The sequence below is a fragment of the Sander lucioperca genome, chromosome 2 (assembly GCF_008315115.2).
Source record: "Sander lucioperca isolate FBNREF2018 chromosome 2, SLUC_FBN_1.2, whole genome shotgun sequence".
Lineage (NCBI taxonomy): Eukaryota > Metazoa > Chordata > Actinopteri > Perciformes > Percidae > Sander > Sander lucioperca.
In genome coordinates, this window is record NC_050174.1 from 21,652,755 (window position 1) to 21,672,564 (window position 19,810).

Sequence of the window (19,810 nt, forward strand, 5' to 3'; positions counted from 1 at the left end):
CTAGGGATCCTCCCTCAAGAAAATGTTACGTTGTCAATAAAAAAAATTGCAATTTGACATAATTTTGGACTATTATTATTACCATATGTGTCTCAAACGTTGAAAAAGCTAGAGCAGATAATAACACTAAAAAAGCTAAAAGACAAAGCTTCCTAAAGAAGTCCAATGGGCACCAACCACACTCATTAGATCTGAGATTCAGTTCGTTGTGATGATTTTACATTCATTCGGCTTAGGTGCAGCCCAAAAGGCTTTGGTGCTATTTAAAAGAATACATCAAAGTAATAGTACCTTTAGTTAAGTCGAATATTTTTGCATCTAGGGAAATTGTATATGACAACCAACTGAATATTACTTTGTAGCCCTTCCTCCTACGGTGGCCAAACCCGAAAATAGCTCTCTCCATCATTTACACGCAGCTGTTCTAGCTACTCCAATATTAACTTTGGTCTTGTTGCTTTGTCTGTCGCGTTGTCGTTTTAATTCTCTTTTTTCGCTTCCCTGGTGAGTAATCTCCCCCTGGCGTTCGTCACGGTGCCGATAGGTGTAAGAGGGCGAAATGCGGAGGTATGTCCCTCTTTAGCTAATGTATTATTAGGCCGTCATTTGAGCGAGTCGCTCCTATGTATTCTGAATGATTCTGAATGTCAGATTCTACGCTCCCGAGAATACTTTGATTAGTTGGTGGAAGTAATTACACATGAATGAGTACATATTTCTGAAAGAACAGGTTTTTTTTTTTGCTAAGAATCAACTCAAAAAATTACACAATGTAGGTTTAAAGTCACCTTTTAGAATATTACTTGAGTAAAAGTCTTAAAGTTTTGAAATGTTTGCTGTACTTAAGTATCAAAAGTAATTTTCTGATATTAAATGTACTTTATTATTAGAAGTAAAAGTAAAATAAATCTTTAATTCTGAACTTCATTGTGGTTTCCTTATAGTAAAGCCTAATATTCAGAGTTGCCATGGCGCATACTTTGAGAGTGCTGACATCAACAAAGAGAAAAACTGAAACATTTTCATTTTTTTTTTTTTTTGGGAGGAAGAATCTTTCACTCCAACGTTCAAAAAATGTCTTGCAAATACGGCCACAGGTGTGTAACGTTATCTTCACCACTGCCGCCGGGCTGGCCGTCATCTGTTTCCATGACGCTCTCGGTTATTATGCCTCCTCCTCCTCTTCTTAAGTTTTGGCGCTTGGCAACAAACGTGATTTTATTTTATAGTAATGACTAGTGAAGATGCTTAGGGGAAATGTGTCAGAGTAAAAGTATACATTTTCTTTAGGAACTGTAGTGGAGTAAAAGTGAAAGTTTCCAGAGATATGAATAACAAAGTAAAGTACAGATAGGCCTACATGAAAATTCTAGTCAAGTACAGTAACAAAGTATTTGTACTCACATTACTACACTGCTGACAAACACACACACACACACACACACACACACACGCACACTGGAAACTTCACAAGACTGTAACAGTCTTTATGTAATATTAAAGTCAGTGAAAACAGACGGATGGAGAGAAGCCAAGGCTCCCTGTCTTATTGACAGGAAATGAGGGGTGGGAGGGGGGGGGGGGGGCAGAGACATGATGAAAACATCAGACGATCTGCCAGAGTTCAGTGAATGAGACGAAACATTTGGTGATTGGAATGGATTAGAGGATTAGTGACACAGCTGAATGCACTGAGAGTCTCCATCAGCATCATCACTCTGTCTTTGTTTCTCTCTCTCTCTCTCTCTCTCCCTCTCTCTCTCTGTGTCCATCATGTCCCTAACTGTCCCTGCCTATAGCTGTCACCCAGGGAAGTAAGCGGACACACTGTACAGAAGCTGATGATCCAGTATGGAGATGTCTGGGCTCTCCATCAGCAGAGGAGGTGAGTTACGTTTTCGGAGAAAGAGAGAGAGAGAGGCTGACACCTCAGAGTAGACCTGTAACAATTAGTACATCATGTCTAATTGTCCATTTTTTTTTTTTTTTTTTTTTTACATAATCACGGTTTCCTGTCAAACATTAGCTAAGGTCTTAAGGTGTATAACTGATAATTGTTGGTTTGTTTAGATAAGCCACATTGTAATTATATAAGTGGTTATTGGTCAGACTACATATTTACATATTTTTGTCATTTTTTTCAATGGTTAGTTGTTGGCACTTGAACCTAAACACGTTCAAAGCAACAAAAATTACGAGTGGGGGGGTACAGATAGAAAAATTGTTTTATGATTACAAAGAGGCGTTTACGTCATAGGCTGTGTGTTTGTGTTATTACATAATCTGGGTCACATAACATATTTATATGTTATAACATAACATGTGATATATATATATATATTTAACCAAAAGATGTCTCCTGGAATTGATTCAAAACTTGAATTTGTTTAAAAAAGTAATAAATAAATACATATTTTTGAATTTGACTGAAAGAGACAATTCTATTGTTAATCGCAATTATTTCGGAGACCATTAGTTGTACAGCGACATTTGGAACTGTTCCAGGCCTAGCTCAGGGATGCCATCTGTGTCATGTGGATGCTGGTTTTACTCTTTCTTTTTGATTTTAATTGTAGTCTGTTTTTGTTTTAAAAATGAAAAAAAAAAAAAAAAAAAAAAAAAAAGCCAGCACCAAAGGAAAATCACTAGAGCCAAAATGATAAGATTTCTTTTTAACCACTTTTGTTAATTGTAGTATAATTTATTCAAGCACAAAATACATTTTTGTTTATTAAATTGTCAGAAATAACAGGAAAATGCATAGATTTCTATCAAGGTAACACAGACTATACAGACTGTATGCAGACTGATCATCCCCCCCCCACGTTTTATCGACCAGGGGGAAAACAAATCACGTTTCTTGACAATATTGTACATTATAAAAAATATTTATTAGCATTTATAGTGAACAGGTTATGAGGGGAAAAAAACAAACCGTCATTCTGTAGCTGCTTTCCAGTGAATAAGAAATAAATGCTGAATACCAGTGTTGCTTTTATGCCATGTCTCTGTGTGTGTGTGTGTGTGTGTGTGTGTGTGTGTGTGTGTGTGTGTGTGTGTGTGTGTGTGTGTGTGTGTGTGTGTGTTTCAGACAGGCTCACTGAGTTTAATCCTCTCTGCTGCTCTGCTCTTAATGGCTGTGATGATGTCATTACATTAGGATGGGAAAGGGAGGATAAATCGGATGAAAAAATATGTGTTAAAAGGACTGTAACAATTATGTGAAAGATTTTTTTAAAAGTCAATTATGTAAAGAGGAACATTTGGTGACTGTTTTGTCTTTTATGCTGGCCTTTTATTGAAGAAACCTGCTCCATTCTAGGTATACAGTCATGTGAAAAAAGTAGGACACCCATGCTAAAGTTGACTAAAAAGAGGAATAAAAAAATCATCTTTTGGAAATTGATCTTAATGCCTTAATTAAAAAAATGAGGAAAAATCCAACCTTTAAGGACACCAATTTTCTTTGTGAATGAATAATGTATCGTAAATAAATAAATGTTCTTCCTTAAAATACAGGGGGCATAAGTAAGTTCACCCCTATGTTAAATTCCCATAGAGCCAGGCAGATTTGTATTGTTAAAGGTCAGTTATTTCATGGATCCAGGATACTATGCATCCTGATGAAGTTCCCTTGGCCTTTGGAATTAAAATAGCCCCACATCATCACATCCCCTTCACCATACCTAGAGATTGGCATGGTTTTATTTCAGTTAGTCTAATAGCTGGTTTGATTTGCATTGAGAGATGATTTTATGGAAAGTACCCCATGCCAATCTCTAGGTATGGTGAAGGGGATGTGATGATGTGGGGCTATTTTAATTCCAAAGGCCAAGGGAACTTTATCAGGATGCATAGTATCCTGGATCCATGAAATAACTGGCCTTTAAAAATAAAAATCTGCCTGCCTCTATGGGAATTTAACATAGGGGTGTACTTACTTATGCCCCCTGTATTTTAAAGAACAACATTTATTTATTTACAATACATACATTCATTCACAAAGAAAATTGGTGTCCTTAAAGGTTGGATTTTTCCTAATTTTTTTTAATTAAGGCATTAAGATCAATTTCCAAAAGATGATTTATTTTATTCCTCTTTTTGGGCAACTTTAGCATGGGTTCATAAACTTATGAGTGCCACTGTACTTAGTTTATATGGGTCTATTAAGCACTTATTTAAAGAGTTGGGTTGAATTACCCTTTTCAGAGAGCCTTTTATCTCCCCTCCCACACATGCTCGGATTCGCTGCTAAGATGGAATGTTCAGCCCACTACTAATTAATCTAAATGAGCAGAACACTCTGATTGGCTAAGCACAGAACAACACACAATGCAGCCTGGAATCAGATTTTGTTGGAAGCCTATACTATAAACACGGCGGCAGGATCGGCAAGACCTTACCAGTTAGGGGAAACATTTTCTTTACTTAAGAGTATTTTTACAGTCTGGTATTAGTACCTCTACTTCATTAAAGGATCTGAATACTTCTTCCACCTCTGGTGAATTAATATCTCCTTTCCAGAAGTTGGGAATTGTCACCAGGTTACCAGATTTGATAGGAAAAGTATCCACCATGTGACTTGTGAACTGTCAACTTAAACCTTTGTGCTGTGCTTGCTTTCTTATTTCCAGGCTGACTGCGAGGCTCGACAAAGACGACAGCAGTATTAAACTGCCAAGCTTCATTCAACTTTTCCAGACTTTACTCCTCTGAACAAGCTGCCCTCCATCCTCTTGCTGTCCGGGGGAAATATGTGTCTCCCTTCCCTGGCCCTTCTCTTCTTCCTTCTTGCCTTTTATACCCCGCTATGGCTCTTTCCATCCGTGGCTTGCTCACGCTTGTGTCCACACCAGTGCATTTGTTACGAGCACGCTGACCTGGTGGACTGCCGCAAGCGTGGGTTCCAGCATGTTCCCAGGGGCCTCCCACACGCCACGTGGCTGCTGGAGCTGGGAGGAAACAATCTGAGCCAGATCGGCACTGGAGCCTTCGCTGGACTCTGGTCCCTGCGGGTGCTGGTGCTGACCAACAGCCAGATACAAGAACTGCAACCACAGGTAGGAACGCAGGGACGGGGGGAACTTTAAAATTGCTAAATGCTAGGGCTGCATGTTATGAGGAAAATATGCGATATGCGATAACATTGTTGAATATCGCGATAACGATATTACTCGCGATAAATAAACAGATATTAAAATGTACTCAGTTCTGCTGCTTTCAGTGTTTCTGCTAAAATACAACACATTGCTTGTTGAATTTAAAACAAATTCCCATTCCCAACATTCTTTTATTGGACAAATTGAACATTGGATTGAGTATAAAAGGCACCACTAAACTGATTTCTTTCAACTAACACTAAAAATCTGTCTTTCACGATATGTCGCAATCTTTCGCAATTTGTTTATTGCACCAGTTGATATCGCAATGACGATTAAAAAAAATAATAATTATATTGTGCAGCCCTACTAAATGCTAAATGAATTAAAGAAAATTCCTGAAAATCGGGGCGCCCTGTTGGATCAATCAATCAAATTTATTGAAAGTGTAAAATCACCATTAAAACTGCCTCAATGTCCACTTGTGTAACCAAGTTCTTCTTTTTAGATTTTTTTCCTTTCACTCATTAATTTTCTCTGGATTTGCAATTATGTTTAAGTATTTCATTTTCATTTTTTTTTCTTTAAATCAGAAAAAGATGCATATTTGTTGTGCTGTATTATGTACACCAATGTGTTTCTAATAAAAAAAAAACACTGCCTCAATGCACTTTACAATGAAAGGAACACATACATAATATGATCAGTATCATTCCATTTGAGCTATATTGGGGTGCTGAATGTCTGATTTTACATATAACTGCTTGTCGTCCCCCCCAATAAATCATGATATATAGCCTATTTTGGTATAAATATCAGCCTATTATTAATACTGATGATAACAATTAGAAGTAAGGGTACTCATGTGGACAAAAATCAGAAGTGCCGGTACTCAGTACTGCTGAGTACTGGCCCATTTCAGGCACTACATACAACATATCCCATGCACAGAATTAACATTTGAAAGTTTCAAGTAGTCTCGCATTGCCAGACCTATTGCCACAGCACTGTGGAGTAAAGTCTGGCTACACCACACATACATTCTGGGATATTAGAAGAAAAAAAAACTCTGGGTTGTTTGCATTTATCGTCTTGAGCGGCGCTAAGCTCCGGACGCAGCGACGGTGGCTCTGCAGAATAGTCTCTGGAAGGAACTTGTTTTGGTGGAACATTTGCACCACGCAAAAGTAAACACCACATAAAATTTTAAATGAAGTTAACTGTGACACAATACAGCAACGTAAGCTATTTAAATTAGCTGGCTACATGATTAAACCTCATTGGCTCTTACCAGTGTATCTCCGTGTGTACATTATCCACAGCAATCCCACCAATTGCTCCCAAAACGTCCCAGTTAGAGAGGAGATGCTGTAAACATATTCTCTGTAAATCATTACAATCATTCCCCCAAAGAACCAAGCAGGCCTGCCTTGTTGCAAGATCCAAATTTGCTTCAAAACTTGACATTTTCAGCGTGTATGTATGTATGGAGTTTGAGAACGGCAGCACACTGAGAGCAGGAACGGAGGTGACATTTGGCTAGTGAGCTACGGCCGTTTCAGGCAATTATCATCCATTATGATCCAGACTATGTTTCGATGACACGTCCTTCCAGCGACAGGCGCACGTTGTGAAACAGTCGCAGTTTTAAACGTGGTTAACGTTGTGAATTTAAACCAAACTACTTGGTTAGGTTTGGGAAAAGATCATGGTTTGGTTTTACAATACAAACGTTTGACATGTAACTTAAGTTACGTACGTAGTGCAATGGAGGGGAAAGGGAAGATGGATGGAGTATGTTTTTGTCTATACAAGAAAAAGAAGGGGCAATAGATAAATTCATGCTTCTCTTTATCTTTCTGTCTTTATCTCCACAGGCATTTTTTCCGCTGTCCTTCCTGGAGAAGCTGGATCTCAGTTGGAACCAGTTAACATCTCTACCTGTCGACTTCTCAGCCAGTCTGTCTGCTCTCAGAGAGCTGCGACTGGAGCACAACAACCTACATCACATCTCTGGATACAGGTACCTGTCTGTCTCAAAGTGCAAGCAAAGTCCAGCTTTCTTCCACCATCATACGCCTATATTCCTATTAGGGCTGCACAATATGAGGAAAATATGCAATATGTGGTAACGTTGTTGAATATCGCAATAACAATATTACTTGCTATTAATGAACAGATATAATTGACTAATTTCTGCATTTAAGCTGCTTTCAGTATTCTGCTAAAATAAAAGAAGTTGCTTGTTGAATTTTGAACAAATGAAAGGAAATCATTTACAACATTCTTTTATTGAACAAATTGAAAATTGAATTGAGTATAAAAGGCAACTAACACAAAAAAATCTCGATGTGTCTTACGTGATATGTTGCAGCCTTTCGGGATGTATTTATTCCGCCAGTTGATATTGCGATAACAATAAAAAAAAATATATATTGTACAGCCCTAATTCCTATCAGCTTCCTCCAGCTCCTCAGAGCAGGGACTGATGGGTAGGGAGGCACAGTTACCCATGGTTTATACCAGGGGTCTGCAACCACGGCTCCTTAGCCCCTCTATAGTGGGTCCCTATAGCTTTGACAAAATAGTATATGAAAATGAATAAGGATTTTTTTTAACATTTTAATTTTCATTTATCAACAGGCCTAAAGTGATTCTTACATAATCAATTTACATAACGTTTCATTCAACTGAAATGTGGGTCTTAGCCTATGGCCCAGCACCTTATCCTTTAAATGTTGCCCCTCTCTGCAAAGACCGTCAAAGACACGGCCATAAAAATGACAATATTAATGAATGCTTACTAAGAACTATTAGTAATGTTGAAAGGCTAATTTAGACTTAACAGACTGGTACCTTCATTATAAGATTTAAATATGTTTTGTGGCTCCAGACAGATTTAAAAAAAAAATATATATGTTTTTGCTGAAAATGGCTCTTTTGACAGTAAAGGTTGCTGACCCCTGGTTTATTCTGTTAACCTCCAGTACTATGAAGTTATCCAGGAGTCTCCTTGTGTTCCTTTGGTAAGGCTCACCGAGGTCATTGATAAATGTAAAGTTTCAAACTTGAATTTAAATCAGCTATAATGACGGTTCAGAGGGTCACTTTTAAAAATGCATTCCGATACAGTTACTAATTAGCTGTTAAAAAAATCTAGTCAGTAACGTAATCCAAGTATCACAATATTAAAGGTCTCATTTCATGCTCATTTTCAGGTTCATACTTGTATTTGGGGTTTCTAATAGAACATGTTTACATGCTTCAATGTTCAAAAAACACTTTATTTTTCTCATACTGTTTGTCTGAATATACCTGTATTCACCCTCTGTCTGAAACGCTCCGTTTTAGTGCCTGTCTCTTTAAACTCCCCTCCAGAAAAAGCCCAGTCTGCTCTGATTGGTCAGCCTTTTCAGGTCTTCTGCACCGTCATTACAGCCGGGGAATAACTGTAACGGCACTGTAGCGACACTTTCTACCTATATACAGTATAGTTGATCACAGCGGTACAGATGTCCTGGCGACTCATTCAAAGTTTCTGAATACGGGCTGTGTGCATTTCTCTCTGGGTTGAGCCCATTATGATACTTTTATATTACCGCGACCTGCTTTGTAATAAAAAAAGACATTGAAATCTCACTTTCTACTATATATGACCTCATATTGACCTTCAGCTTGATTACTTTCCATTACCTCACCAAATATGGGCATAACTTGCACTATACTGTTCCCCTTTTCTGCTTTACATACAAAATATTGGCAGAAGGTCCAACCAGTGAAAGCATTTTTTCGCTAATGTTAGACATATTTTTTGCTGTTTCTCATTTTAATAGGAAAAGTTTCCTTTGCATGTCATAACTAGATAGTTTTCATGTAATTATGACATATTTTCTTGTCATTACTAGGTACCAAATCATTGCATTTGAAAAAGAAACTTTTGCAGCATATCATTTTATATTTTTTACTTACCATTAATAGTATTTCATTTAAACAAGAACAATGTCTCAGAAAAACATACTTTTTGGGTTAAAACTAGAAATAAATATATAGTCAAAGCCTAAAGAGACGCTGATCAATCATACAACTTGATGATATTATCTGACAAGAATGAACATCTCCTGCCCTCCGGCCAGCAAGAGCAATAAGGACAGATGGCATTAGGAATGATGGTGCGCTTAATGCACATCCAGATCATGGTCTCTCTCTTAATCCCAGCATGTGTCAATCCAGTGGAGACGTGACTACCATTCCTGACCATATACTGTATCTCTCCACATAGTTATATAGAGTGACCATTCACATACACTGGGCTTACGCGCATGCCAGTCTAAACAGGAAGCAGATTGTCTGACCTTATTCTGCGTTTGAAAGTACAGAAAAATAACAATGGCGAAAAGTAAGACCAGGGATTAATTTGCTTGGACTGACGCAAAGTAGAATTGTTACTGAAAGATACGTAAGCCTGAGACTGTCCTCCCCGAAAAACGCTACCATTGGTTGTTTGTACAAGCAGCAATTATGTATATATATATATTTACGTATCTAGTGGCGGCACCCTCTAATGGTCGTACTAATTATTGAGAGAGTAGAGCAGGAAGTAGGTTGGGGTGGTGGATGGTTGTTGCTAGAAGGGATACAGCTACGACCGGAAGTATATTTATAAAACATAACAATATAATTTTAATACTTTCACTCAGGAAATGTGTGTTTATTCCTCGGGAGTGTTGTCATCCAAATCACAATCTTTTCCCTAAATGTAACTAGTGGTTTTGGTGCCTAGACTTAACTGTCATTGCCACATAACATTCTCTTTTTCTCGGCTAAACACTGTAGCTGTATCCCTTTTAGCCACAGCTGTGGGGGATAAAAGCAAATTGTGAACGTCGTGTTCAGCATCACGTGCGTAACCTTCAGGAAGTGAAGTAACATCTTTTTTAGTTTTAGTGCCTAAACAACCAAGCTGCTACCATTTCACAATATTAAAGACGTGTTCAAAATCGTGACCTTTACGTTCAAAACCTCGACCGTTACGTTCTCTGATACGTTCTTTAGATATGAGGTCATATTTCCGCCACCGTTAGTGGCACTATTTTATAATACACTCCTGTGGGTCCTATTAGAGGGTAGGGAACAAACGAACCATATCGTCGAATGGATTTGGAGGACTTGTTGGTAAGCCTAACTAACTGATAAGACTGACTAATGTGGGCATCGCCATTTCCAAAGGTCCAGAATACAAAGCAGCCCCAAACCAAAGTGAGGGCAGCTGTGTTTCCAAATGTCTCCGTTTAGGGGCTTGAATGCAGAGTGGTGTGTACGCGAGGCGTAAATGTAGCAACAGATATCTGCATATAAACGAAAACATAGTAATGTCGATGTAGCCTGAATATTGGACTTATTCATCAGGTAGACAGGAACACGGCTAAATAAGCCACTGTTTTCTAAAACGTTGGCTGTATTTCTTTTTGTCCACTCCTGTCCAACACACAACTGTTCCCTCAGGGCCAAGTGGCCACACAAACCTCGCCGCATCAAGCGACAGATGAAGCTACAAACAGCAGTATTCAGCACATCGGGATTGAGCTTTTGTCTCTGTCTGCTTGTCTCTGTGTCTCACCCTGTCATTGTCTCTCCCTCCTTCTGTCAGCTTGGAGTATCTGGACAACATGGAGAAGCTGGACCTCAGTTATAACCAGCTGGTGACCGTTGGCTCCGGCGTGTTCAGGGGCCTCTCCAGGCTTAGACACCTCTACCTGCACAACAACAAACTGACTGTGGTGCAGCAGGGGAGCCTGGATATGCTGCCTGCACTAGAGGTGCAGAAATGACTGTTGAAATGATTGTGTGTGTTATTACAAGGCTAAGCTAACCTGTGCTCGTAACACAGAGGAACACAGCTACAATAGGCTAGCCTAGCCGGTAACATTAATCCCCCGGTCTCCTTTTCCCTACGTGATGCATTCAACGTGAGTTTGGGACCTAAATTGGCCTGGATGAACGTATACTTTCCTACCTAAGAGTGGTTGTGCTGTGTTAAACTGACTCACCCAGCCACTGTTTAAATTCGTCTTTCAGCGTCTTTCTCTTCAATAGTGTTCTCCATGTAGAAATTGTGTTGTTTGCAGCTGTCAGCGTGCCGCTTCCGTGATTGTCTCCTGACCTCAAACGACCTCTCGTAACAGTGTATACCAAGTTGCCCCTATGCCTGTCTGTCTAAATACCTGTCTGTCTGTCTGTCTAGGTGCTCCAGCTGAGTAACAACAACATCTCCTACATAGAAAATGATGCTCTGGCCCCTCTCTACAGCCTGGCAGTCCTTGCTCTGGAGGGAAACAACCTGCATCACCTCAAGTTTAAGACCTTAATCAGCCTTCATACAACAGCTACACACATCCAGCTGTCAGGTTTCAAATATCTATTCTATTGTTACCTTCTGTTGATCCTATAAGAACTCAGTTTCTATAAAAGTCTAGGAGAAAATGACCCTACTTCTCAATTGAGTTATTACCTTAATACATTTTTTCTTAATGAGTTTATGGCCTCGATTGCTAGTTCCATGTCTTCTTCAATACAGCATGATTTTACATTTTGTAAACGATGGTCCCATTTATTTTAAAATTGACGATAAAGCAGGGGATGCTTTAGGAGCGTGGCTACACGCCGACCTGTCAATCAGGACAGAGGCTTAGCAATGCTCACCATGGCGCTGTGTACATTAAAATAGCTCTGAACTTGTTTTCAGCAACTTTACCTCTTTGGCATTTAGCTTAGCGCAGCGCCATTGCAACCATAAACAACACTAGCTTGGCCGCGTCATCCTCCCCAGCTCCACTCTCTCGTCAAAAATCATCAAGTCCAGTTTTTAAAAAAACAAGATGGGGACGGCCAAATTGCCAAACTTAAGGCTTCAAAACAGCAGTCCACAAACCAATGGGTTACCGCTAATTTTAACTAAACTGAGAGTTTATGGTTAAAACATAAAAGTTATAGTCGAAGCCTGAAGAGACACTGATCAATCATACAACATGATGATCTAGACATTGTGTATTGTTTTGTGGGACGTCACATGCAGTGTTGACTACCAGATGGCAGATATTATCTGACAAGAATGAACATCTCCTGCCCTCCGGCCAGCGAGAGCAATACGCACGAGGACAGATGGCATTAGGAATGATGAGCTTAATGCACATCCAGTGCACGGCCTTTCTCTTATCAGTATGAAAGCCCAGAATCCCAGCCTCTGTCTATCCCAAGTAAAGACTTGACTACCATTCCTCATCACATAATGTATCTCTCTACATAGTTATTTGAGTATTTATGTATATAACATAATACAGTATCCAGTCTTATTTTAATGAGATAAGTCTGTATGCCGTTATAATGAGAAATGTTTCGTGTTTTAACACGGTACGTTGATTTTGTGTAATAACGAAGATTTTGGGATATAGCAAGATAAATGTTGTCATAACAACAAACTGTTCTTGTAAAAATTTAATAATTTGGTATGTAGTAATAATGACATTTTATTTCATAATAACATAAAGAATAGACCCTATATGTACAATCTTTACGTAATTACAACATCTTTCAAATTGTTCTAATTCACATTGTGCCTTTAAATAAAAGCAAACAAACAGCAAAATGTACTTTAATATCAAAGTATTTTTTTGTGAAGGTCCATTTCAGAGTTTTAAATTGCACCATGCGACATAATACAGTATTTTGCAACACATACAAAAACTCCCAGTGTGTAGAAGGATTTTAAACCTAATATAAATTACTTAGAGATTCATGCTGTAAAATAAAATGTGCAGAGATTAGGTTAGGTATTTTAAGATAAGTAAAACATGAAAGATTTAAACAATTACAACATTTTACTCTTTTGTGTGTCTGGTCAAAATCTTCTAGGGGTCTCAGGGCGTGTTCACACCTATAGTTCGTTTGCTTTGGTCTACGGAAGAGGATCAGGGCCACATGTGAAAAAATGTATTGAGTTGAGTTTAAAGTTAGAATTATAAAAAAATAAAGTCAGAATTCTAAAAAAAAGTCAGAATTCTGAGAATAAAGTCAGAATTCTGACTTTAGAATTCTGAGAATAAAGTCAGAATTCCGACATGTGGCCTAAATCCTCGGTAGATGCTAGATCAGATCTGGTAGACGTGTCGACGTCACAGGACGTGCCTCATGCCCCGCCTTATTCTGCCTCTGATTGGCTTACCCTGGTATTCGTACCCTAACCCTAACCAATCCCCACTCCCCATGCCTAAACCTAACTACGTCGACACGTCTAGTGGATACGATCTAGCATCTACCCTAATCCTCTTCCGTATTGGTCCGAATCAGTTGATGAGTTTGTAAACTTGGAGCGTTTCCCCCTTGGTTCGGTTTCGTTTCACATGGAGAAAAATCCAAGCGAACCAAAATGCATCACTACAAACCACGCAAGAACGTTCACTTCTCTTATTGGTAGGATGTGTCTGAGGACGGGAGCAAAAATGTAAATACAGGAAGAAGGTCCTGTGTTCTGGACTAGTGCATATTTCTTGCATCTCCACGGTCAAACCAGCTCGTTTAATTTCAATAACTCCTTCAGACATTGTCCCCAAGACTTCCCTCTGCTCTGCCGCAGTGACGGACGGTGAGCTTGACCGCAGTCTATTTCTGTGAGAGAAACACTGCAAGCTGCTACAGTTTGCTGCTCTGCCGCATCGCAGATTGCAAAGCAAACCTGACTACAGGAGACATTAGCTCAGACTTGCGGAGAACACATACAGTAGTTGGTTCGGTTCGAGGTCGGATCATGTTCATAGAGCTTAACAATTCCAAATGTTGCTGTACAATTAATTGCCTCAGAAATAATTCAAGTTTTGAATGAATCCCAGGATACATCTTTTGGTTATATATCACTGTCATGTGACCCAGATAATGTAATAACACAAATACACAGCCAATGAAGTAAATAACACCTCTTTATTATCATAAAACATATTTTCTAACTGTATCCCCCTCCTCATATTTGTTGCTATGAACAACTAACAATTGAAAAAATAACAAATATATATAGTCCGACCAATAATCACTTATATAGTTACAATTTGGCATATCTAAACCAAATCAAAAATTACCAGTCATACGCCTTAAGATCTTAGCTAATGTTAGCAATTTATTGTGGTTAAACAAAAAAGAATTATGTAATAATTGTTACAGGCCTAGACGTTCCATTGCTGTGTTTTCACCTGCCCAAACGAACAGCACCAAGGGGGACAACGAACTATAGCGCGTTTCAACCGAAATTAAATGAGGCAGTTGTGAAAGCCCCACGAGACTCTGAGCCTATATTATCTTTTCCATTGATCTCTACATTTACCTTTCTTGTTGCTCCCCCAGGCAACCCGTGGAGCTGTGACTGCGATCTGCACCGCGTCTTCAGTAAAATCCTGCACGTTCGCCACCTCCACATCGACGACTACAACAACGTGACGTGCCAGGATCCGCCGCAGCTGGCCGGGGCTTCGCTGGCCTGGGTGGACAGCCAGCTCTGCATCGCAGAGACCGCCACCGTGCTCGTCATCACTTTGACCGTGCTGGTCACCGTGGTGGCGGCTATGGTGATGGCGGAGAGGAACAGGAAGAGGAACGGTGGGAAGGACTGGGACACTGTGTCACAGAACCATACTTAGAGCCCCCCGCCCTGAGAGGAGGAGGATACCTAATAATATGGAGACCCTGTGAGACTGAAAGGGCACAAAGGGACCACCAATGTGAAAAGCCACTTAAAACACTCCTTAAAAACCCAGGTTTGGTTATCTCAGAAGCGATTTAAAAGGGATACAGGTGGTTCAAAAGCAGTTTAAAGGAATCACTGGATAGAACGGTCAGCGGGAGTTATATAACTTTATTTAACTTAAGTTTTACAACCCTAACCAAATATTGGATGATTTCTTCAATGGACAAATTCCCCTTTCCCTTAAATATTCAAACAGACAAAAGTCTGCACTGAATGTCTGGAAGGTCTGAAGGACACTGCGTGTGTGGTTTTTGCTCATGTTTTTACTTAAAAGTATAATTAACGTACCTTTAAAGCCCCTGTGTGTAGATTTTCTTTTAAGTGTTATTTTGTTTCTGGAGAAAAATCGATAAATTCAGGAGAAATTGAACGCAGTCTACTCTCTTGTTTAAATATTTTGATACCAATTCAATTCAGTTTTATTCATAGTGTCAAATCACAACAGGAGTTATCTAAGGAATCTTTACAGATAGAGTAGGTCTAGACCACACTCCATAATTTACAAAGACCCAACAATTCCCCATAATAAAGTGTGTTTTATGTGCGTGCAGCATGTTGAAAGTTATTTATAAATTAGTTTAGGCAAACATCTAAGGCTCATTCAATGCTGTTCAGTTCCAAACAGCACAGAAAGGAACTAGAGGCTTCTAATAGTCTGATATTTGGTATAGACAATCCATCAATGTGATTGAAAAGGTACAATCAGAATGTATCTATCAAAATCAAACAGAAATTACAGCTAAACATTACAGCATTATTTATTTCATAGCTAGACAGTTTTTGATTCTTAATATTCCCGCTGTAAGGCAAGGCAGGCAAGGCAGCTTTATTTGTATAGAACATTTCAGCAACAGGGAAATCCAAAGTGCTTTACATGAAAACCGATTAAAAAATTCAAAACAGATAAAATACGAGAAACAAAGTTACAGTGCAGTATAAGAAATGAAACATTGAAGAGCAATTAAAACCGTTAAATATATAAAAGCAGATAAAATAGGAATTTCTCTTTATATGCTTATATATATTGTCATACAGTGTCAACAATGCAACTTCAGTATAAGAAATGAACAGTTATTTAAAGAAAGGCAACATCAAAAAGATAGGTCTTCAGCCTTGATTATAAGAACTGAGAGTTGCGGCAGACCTGCAGTTTTCTGGGAGTTTGTTCCAGATATGTGGAGCATAAAAACTGAACGCTGCTTCCCCCTGTTTAGTTCTGACTCTGGGGACAACAAGCAGACCTGTCCCAGACGACCTGAGAGGTCAGGGTGGTTCATACTGTAGTAGCAGATCAGAAATGTATTTTGGCCCTAAACCATTTAGTGATTTATAAACCAGCAAAAGTATTTTGAAATCAATTCTTTGAGGCACTGGAAGCCAGTGTAGAGACTTCAGTACTGGAGTAATGTGATCCACTTTCTTGGTCTTAGTGAGGACTCGAGCAGCAGCGTTCTGAATCAGCTGCAGCTGTCTGATTGATTTTTTAGGGAGACCTGTAAAGACACCATTACAGTAGTCAAGTCTACTGAAGATAAAAGCATGGACAAGTTTTTCCAAGTCCTGCTGAGACATAAGTCCTTTAACCCTTGATATATTTTTAAGGTGGTAATAGGCTGACTTTGTAATTGTCTTAATGTGGCTGTTAAAATTCAGGTCTGAGTCCATGACTACACCAAGATTTCTGGCTTTGTCTGTTGTTTTTAACATTATAGTTTGAAGCTGAGTGCTGACTTTTAATCGTTCCTCTTTTGCTCCAAAAACAACCACCTCAGTTTTTTCTTCATTTAATTTAAGAAAGTTCTGGCACATCCAGTCGTTAATTTCTTCAATGCACATACTCAGTTGTTGTATTGGACTATAGTCCCCTGGCGATAAGGTTATATAAATTTGTGTGTCATCCGCATAACTATGGTAACTTATTTTATTGTTTTCCATAATTTGAGCCAGTGGAAGCATGTAGATGTTAAACAGGAGAGGCCCCAGAACGGAGCCTTGGGGAGCTCCGCACGTCATATTTGTATGCTCAGATGTATAATTCCCTATAGACACAAAGTAGTCCCTATTCTTTAAATAAGACTCAAACCACTTTAGTACTGAGCCAGAAATGCCAACCCAGTTTTCCAATCGGTCTAGTAATATGTCATGGTCGACCGTATCAAATGCAGCATTGAGATCAAGTAATACTGAGACTGAAATTTTGCCACTATCTGTGTTTAAGTGGATGTCATTGAAAATCAGCGGTAGTAGGCGGAGGTCCGTGTTTACCTGCACGTATATCTCCACTGGATGACTCGCTTCCGAAGGGTTGAGGCGTACCATGCTGTACTATGCTGTAAACATAGATTGTAAAATGAACGGACGTAGCAGCAGTGGCGTCAGCCACTGGTTTGCAGACTGCCATTTAGAAGCCTCGAATTTGGCAAAATCGGCATCCCCATCTTGGTTTTTTGAAACCGGATATGATGATTTTTGACGAGAGGGTGGAGCTGGGAAGGATGACGCTGCCAAGCCAATGTCGTTTATGGTTGCAATGGAGCTGCGCTAAGCTAAATGCTAAAGAGGGAAAGTCGCTGATTTTCAACTCTTCGTAAGCGAGTCATCCAGTGGAGATATACGTGCAGGTAAACATGGACCTCCTCCTACTACCGCTATTTATCTGCATGTATGGCATTACAGGAAATCTTAAATCTAAAAATTTAAAAATTTGCAGAAAAGAATTTCAGCCTTCTTGAACATCTGCTACTGCCAGCACTTCCTGTGTCTGTCAAATGTCCAATCACATTTTAAGCATTTATCTTCACAGCCAGACACACAGTCAGCACTAAACAGAGATTTTTTATGATGACCACCATATGGCTCTGGACACAACAGAAGATTACTGCTGGATTAATGGAGGGAAAGAGAAATAGTCCATTTTGAGGTCATAGGCCAGATGTCGAGATGATTACTGCTGAAATGGAGTACATGTTTTTTTTATGTAACTTTATTTTTGTTTTTGTTAGTAGACAACATATAACCAACATACAGATAGTAAATAGCTACATATTGAACAACAATCACATCCTCTATGGCAATTGTAGTTATTCGATATAAAAAAAAAAACTATAATTATGTTATTATCACAGCAAGCAAGAGGAGCGGAAAAAAAATATAGAAAATAAATAAAATCATAAATTATAGGGAGAGAGGACCAGTGCAGAAGATCCGACTTAACACGTTCCGGGGCAGGTGTGAAGTTCCTATTAAGTAGGTTCGAGTATTTACATGTGATAACAATTCCGAGGTATTTATATTCTCCAAGGCTACTTTAAAGGGTGCAGCAAAGGGTGGGAGACAGCTTGCATCTACAGTATGTTGAGAGGGAAGAGCTCGCTCTTACTAATATTTAGCTTGCAGCCAGAGATGTTGCCAAACCTCTCCATGCAGATGAGAATTCTAGGCAATGATACAACAGGGTTGGAAATAAAAAGGATTATGTCATCCGCATAGAGAGACTTTTTTTGTTCAAGATATAGGTAATACCTGAGATCATATTAGCAGAGTGAAGTATAAAGAAGCTTAATCCAACTAATGAAAACCTCTTCAAAAACGAAACGCCGCAGAGTGTCAAACAGATATGACCACTCGACACGATCGAATGCTTTCTCTGCGTTGAGCATAGCCAGGACCTCGTGGGATGTGGAATTGGAAGGAGAGTAATAACATTAAAAGCACGTCTAACATTAAATGAAGATTTTCTATTCTTTATGAATCCTATCTGGTCATAATGAATAAGCTCAGGTACAACAGGCTCCAACCGACGAGCAAGAACTTTAGCAAGAATTTTGGCATCCACAGGGCACAGACTTATAGGTCTGAAATTACCACAATCCAGGGGATCCTTATTCTTCTTAGGGATCAAAGAGATTGAGGCCTGGCGGGTAGAAAAGGGCAGAAGCCCAATTTTCAAGGCATCGTTAAACATATCAACCATTTGTCTCACCAGAACGCTGTGTGCCGCTTTAAAAAATTCAACGGGTGGCCTGTTTAGCTCAGTTGGTAGAGCAGGCGCACATATGTAGAGATTTATTCTTCGACGCAGAAGGTCCAGGGTTTGAGTCCGACCTGTGACAATTTCCTGCATGTCTTCCCCCTCTCTCTCCCCTTTCATATCTAGCTGTCCTATCCATTAAAGGCGGAAATGCCCAAAAAATTATCTTAAAAAAAAAAATCTTTAATGGAAAAGCTGTCCGGCCCCCGTGTTTTGCCGCTTTGCATGGACTGAATGACCTTCAATACTTCTTCACAAGAGAGAGGTTGGTCAAGTTGCATCTTTCAGTCATTGCTAATAGTGGGGATTTGTAATTTATTGAAGAAAAATTTGAATGATTCTGTATCTGCATTCGATTCTGTTTGGTAGAGGGCAGAGTAGTAGTCGAAAAAGCACTTGTTTATATCGGTTAGGTTAGTGAGGGTATTGCCATTGGGAGACTGGATCTGAGAGATCAAATTTTGAGCCTTCTGCTGCCTTAGCTGCAAGGCTAGTAATTTGCTGGGTTTATCCGCGAATTCAAAATAATTTTGCCGTGTTAATTGACGAGTAATTGGACAGCTTGATTGGTAGATAAAAGGTTGAACTCTGTCTGCAAGACAAGTCTCTGCTTATATAGTTCAGGGTCAGTTGTTTCAGAAAAATTCTTGTCTAATTCAAGAATATCAGAAGAAAGTTTCAGTAAATTAGACCTTCGTTGCCTAGCAATATGTGAGGTATGAGAGATAATTTGGCCATGGATGTATGCTTTGAGAGTTTCCCAAATTGTACACGGTGACGTACCAGTCGTTGTATTGATTTCCAGAAAGTCTTTAATTTGACTAGTAAAAATCTGGGCATAACTCTCGTCCGATAACAAAAAAGAGTTGAATCTCCATGGCCTACAGCCAGTTG

At 39.2% G+C, this 19,810-nt stretch overlaps 1 protein-coding gene across 2 annotated transcripts; it reads left to right on the forward strand.

Annotated features, from left to right (window-relative positions):
- Positions 1 to 1,641: 1,641 nt before the first annotated feature.
- LOC116045011 (insulin-like growth factor-binding protein complex acid labile subunit) lies at positions 1,642 to 15,256 on the forward strand. Of its 2 annotated transcripts, none has more exons than XM_035994755.1 (6): positions 1,642 to 1,885; positions 4,647 to 5,060; positions 6,977 to 7,122; positions 10,747 to 10,915; positions 11,341 to 11,503; positions 14,487 to 15,256. In XM_035994755.1, exons 2-6 carry the CDS (start codon positions 4,755 to 4,757, stop codon positions 14,777 to 14,779), a joined length of 1,077 nt encoding a protein of 358 aa, XP_035850648.1. In that variant the 5' UTR covers positions 1,642 to 1,885; positions 4,647 to 4,754; the 3' UTR covers positions 14,780 to 15,256. The 2 variants fall into 2 exon arrangements, with proteins under 2 accessions (XP_035850648.1, XP_031148373.1); XM_031292513.2 differs by having other exon boundaries at positions 1,649 to 1,885; positions 4,635 to 5,060.
- Positions 15,257 to 19,810: the final 4,554 nt, after the last annotated feature.

What these genes read in the sequence shown, in the direction of transcription:
- LOC116045011 (XM_035994755.1), top strand. Translation starts at nt 4,755, where the DNA reads ATGTGTCTCCCTTCCCTGGCCCTTCTCTTCTTCCTTCTTGCCTTTTAT. An exon ending in TACAAGAACTGCAACCACAG is followed by an intron (nt 5,061 to 6,976) that starts GTAGGAACGCAG and finishes TTATCTCCACAG; the next exon opens with GCATTTTTTCCGCTGTCCTT. An exon ending in TACACACATCCAGCTGTCAG is followed by an intron (nt 11,504 to 14,486) that starts GTTTCAAATATC and finishes TTGCTCCCCCAG; the next exon opens with GCAACCCGTGGAGCTGTGAC.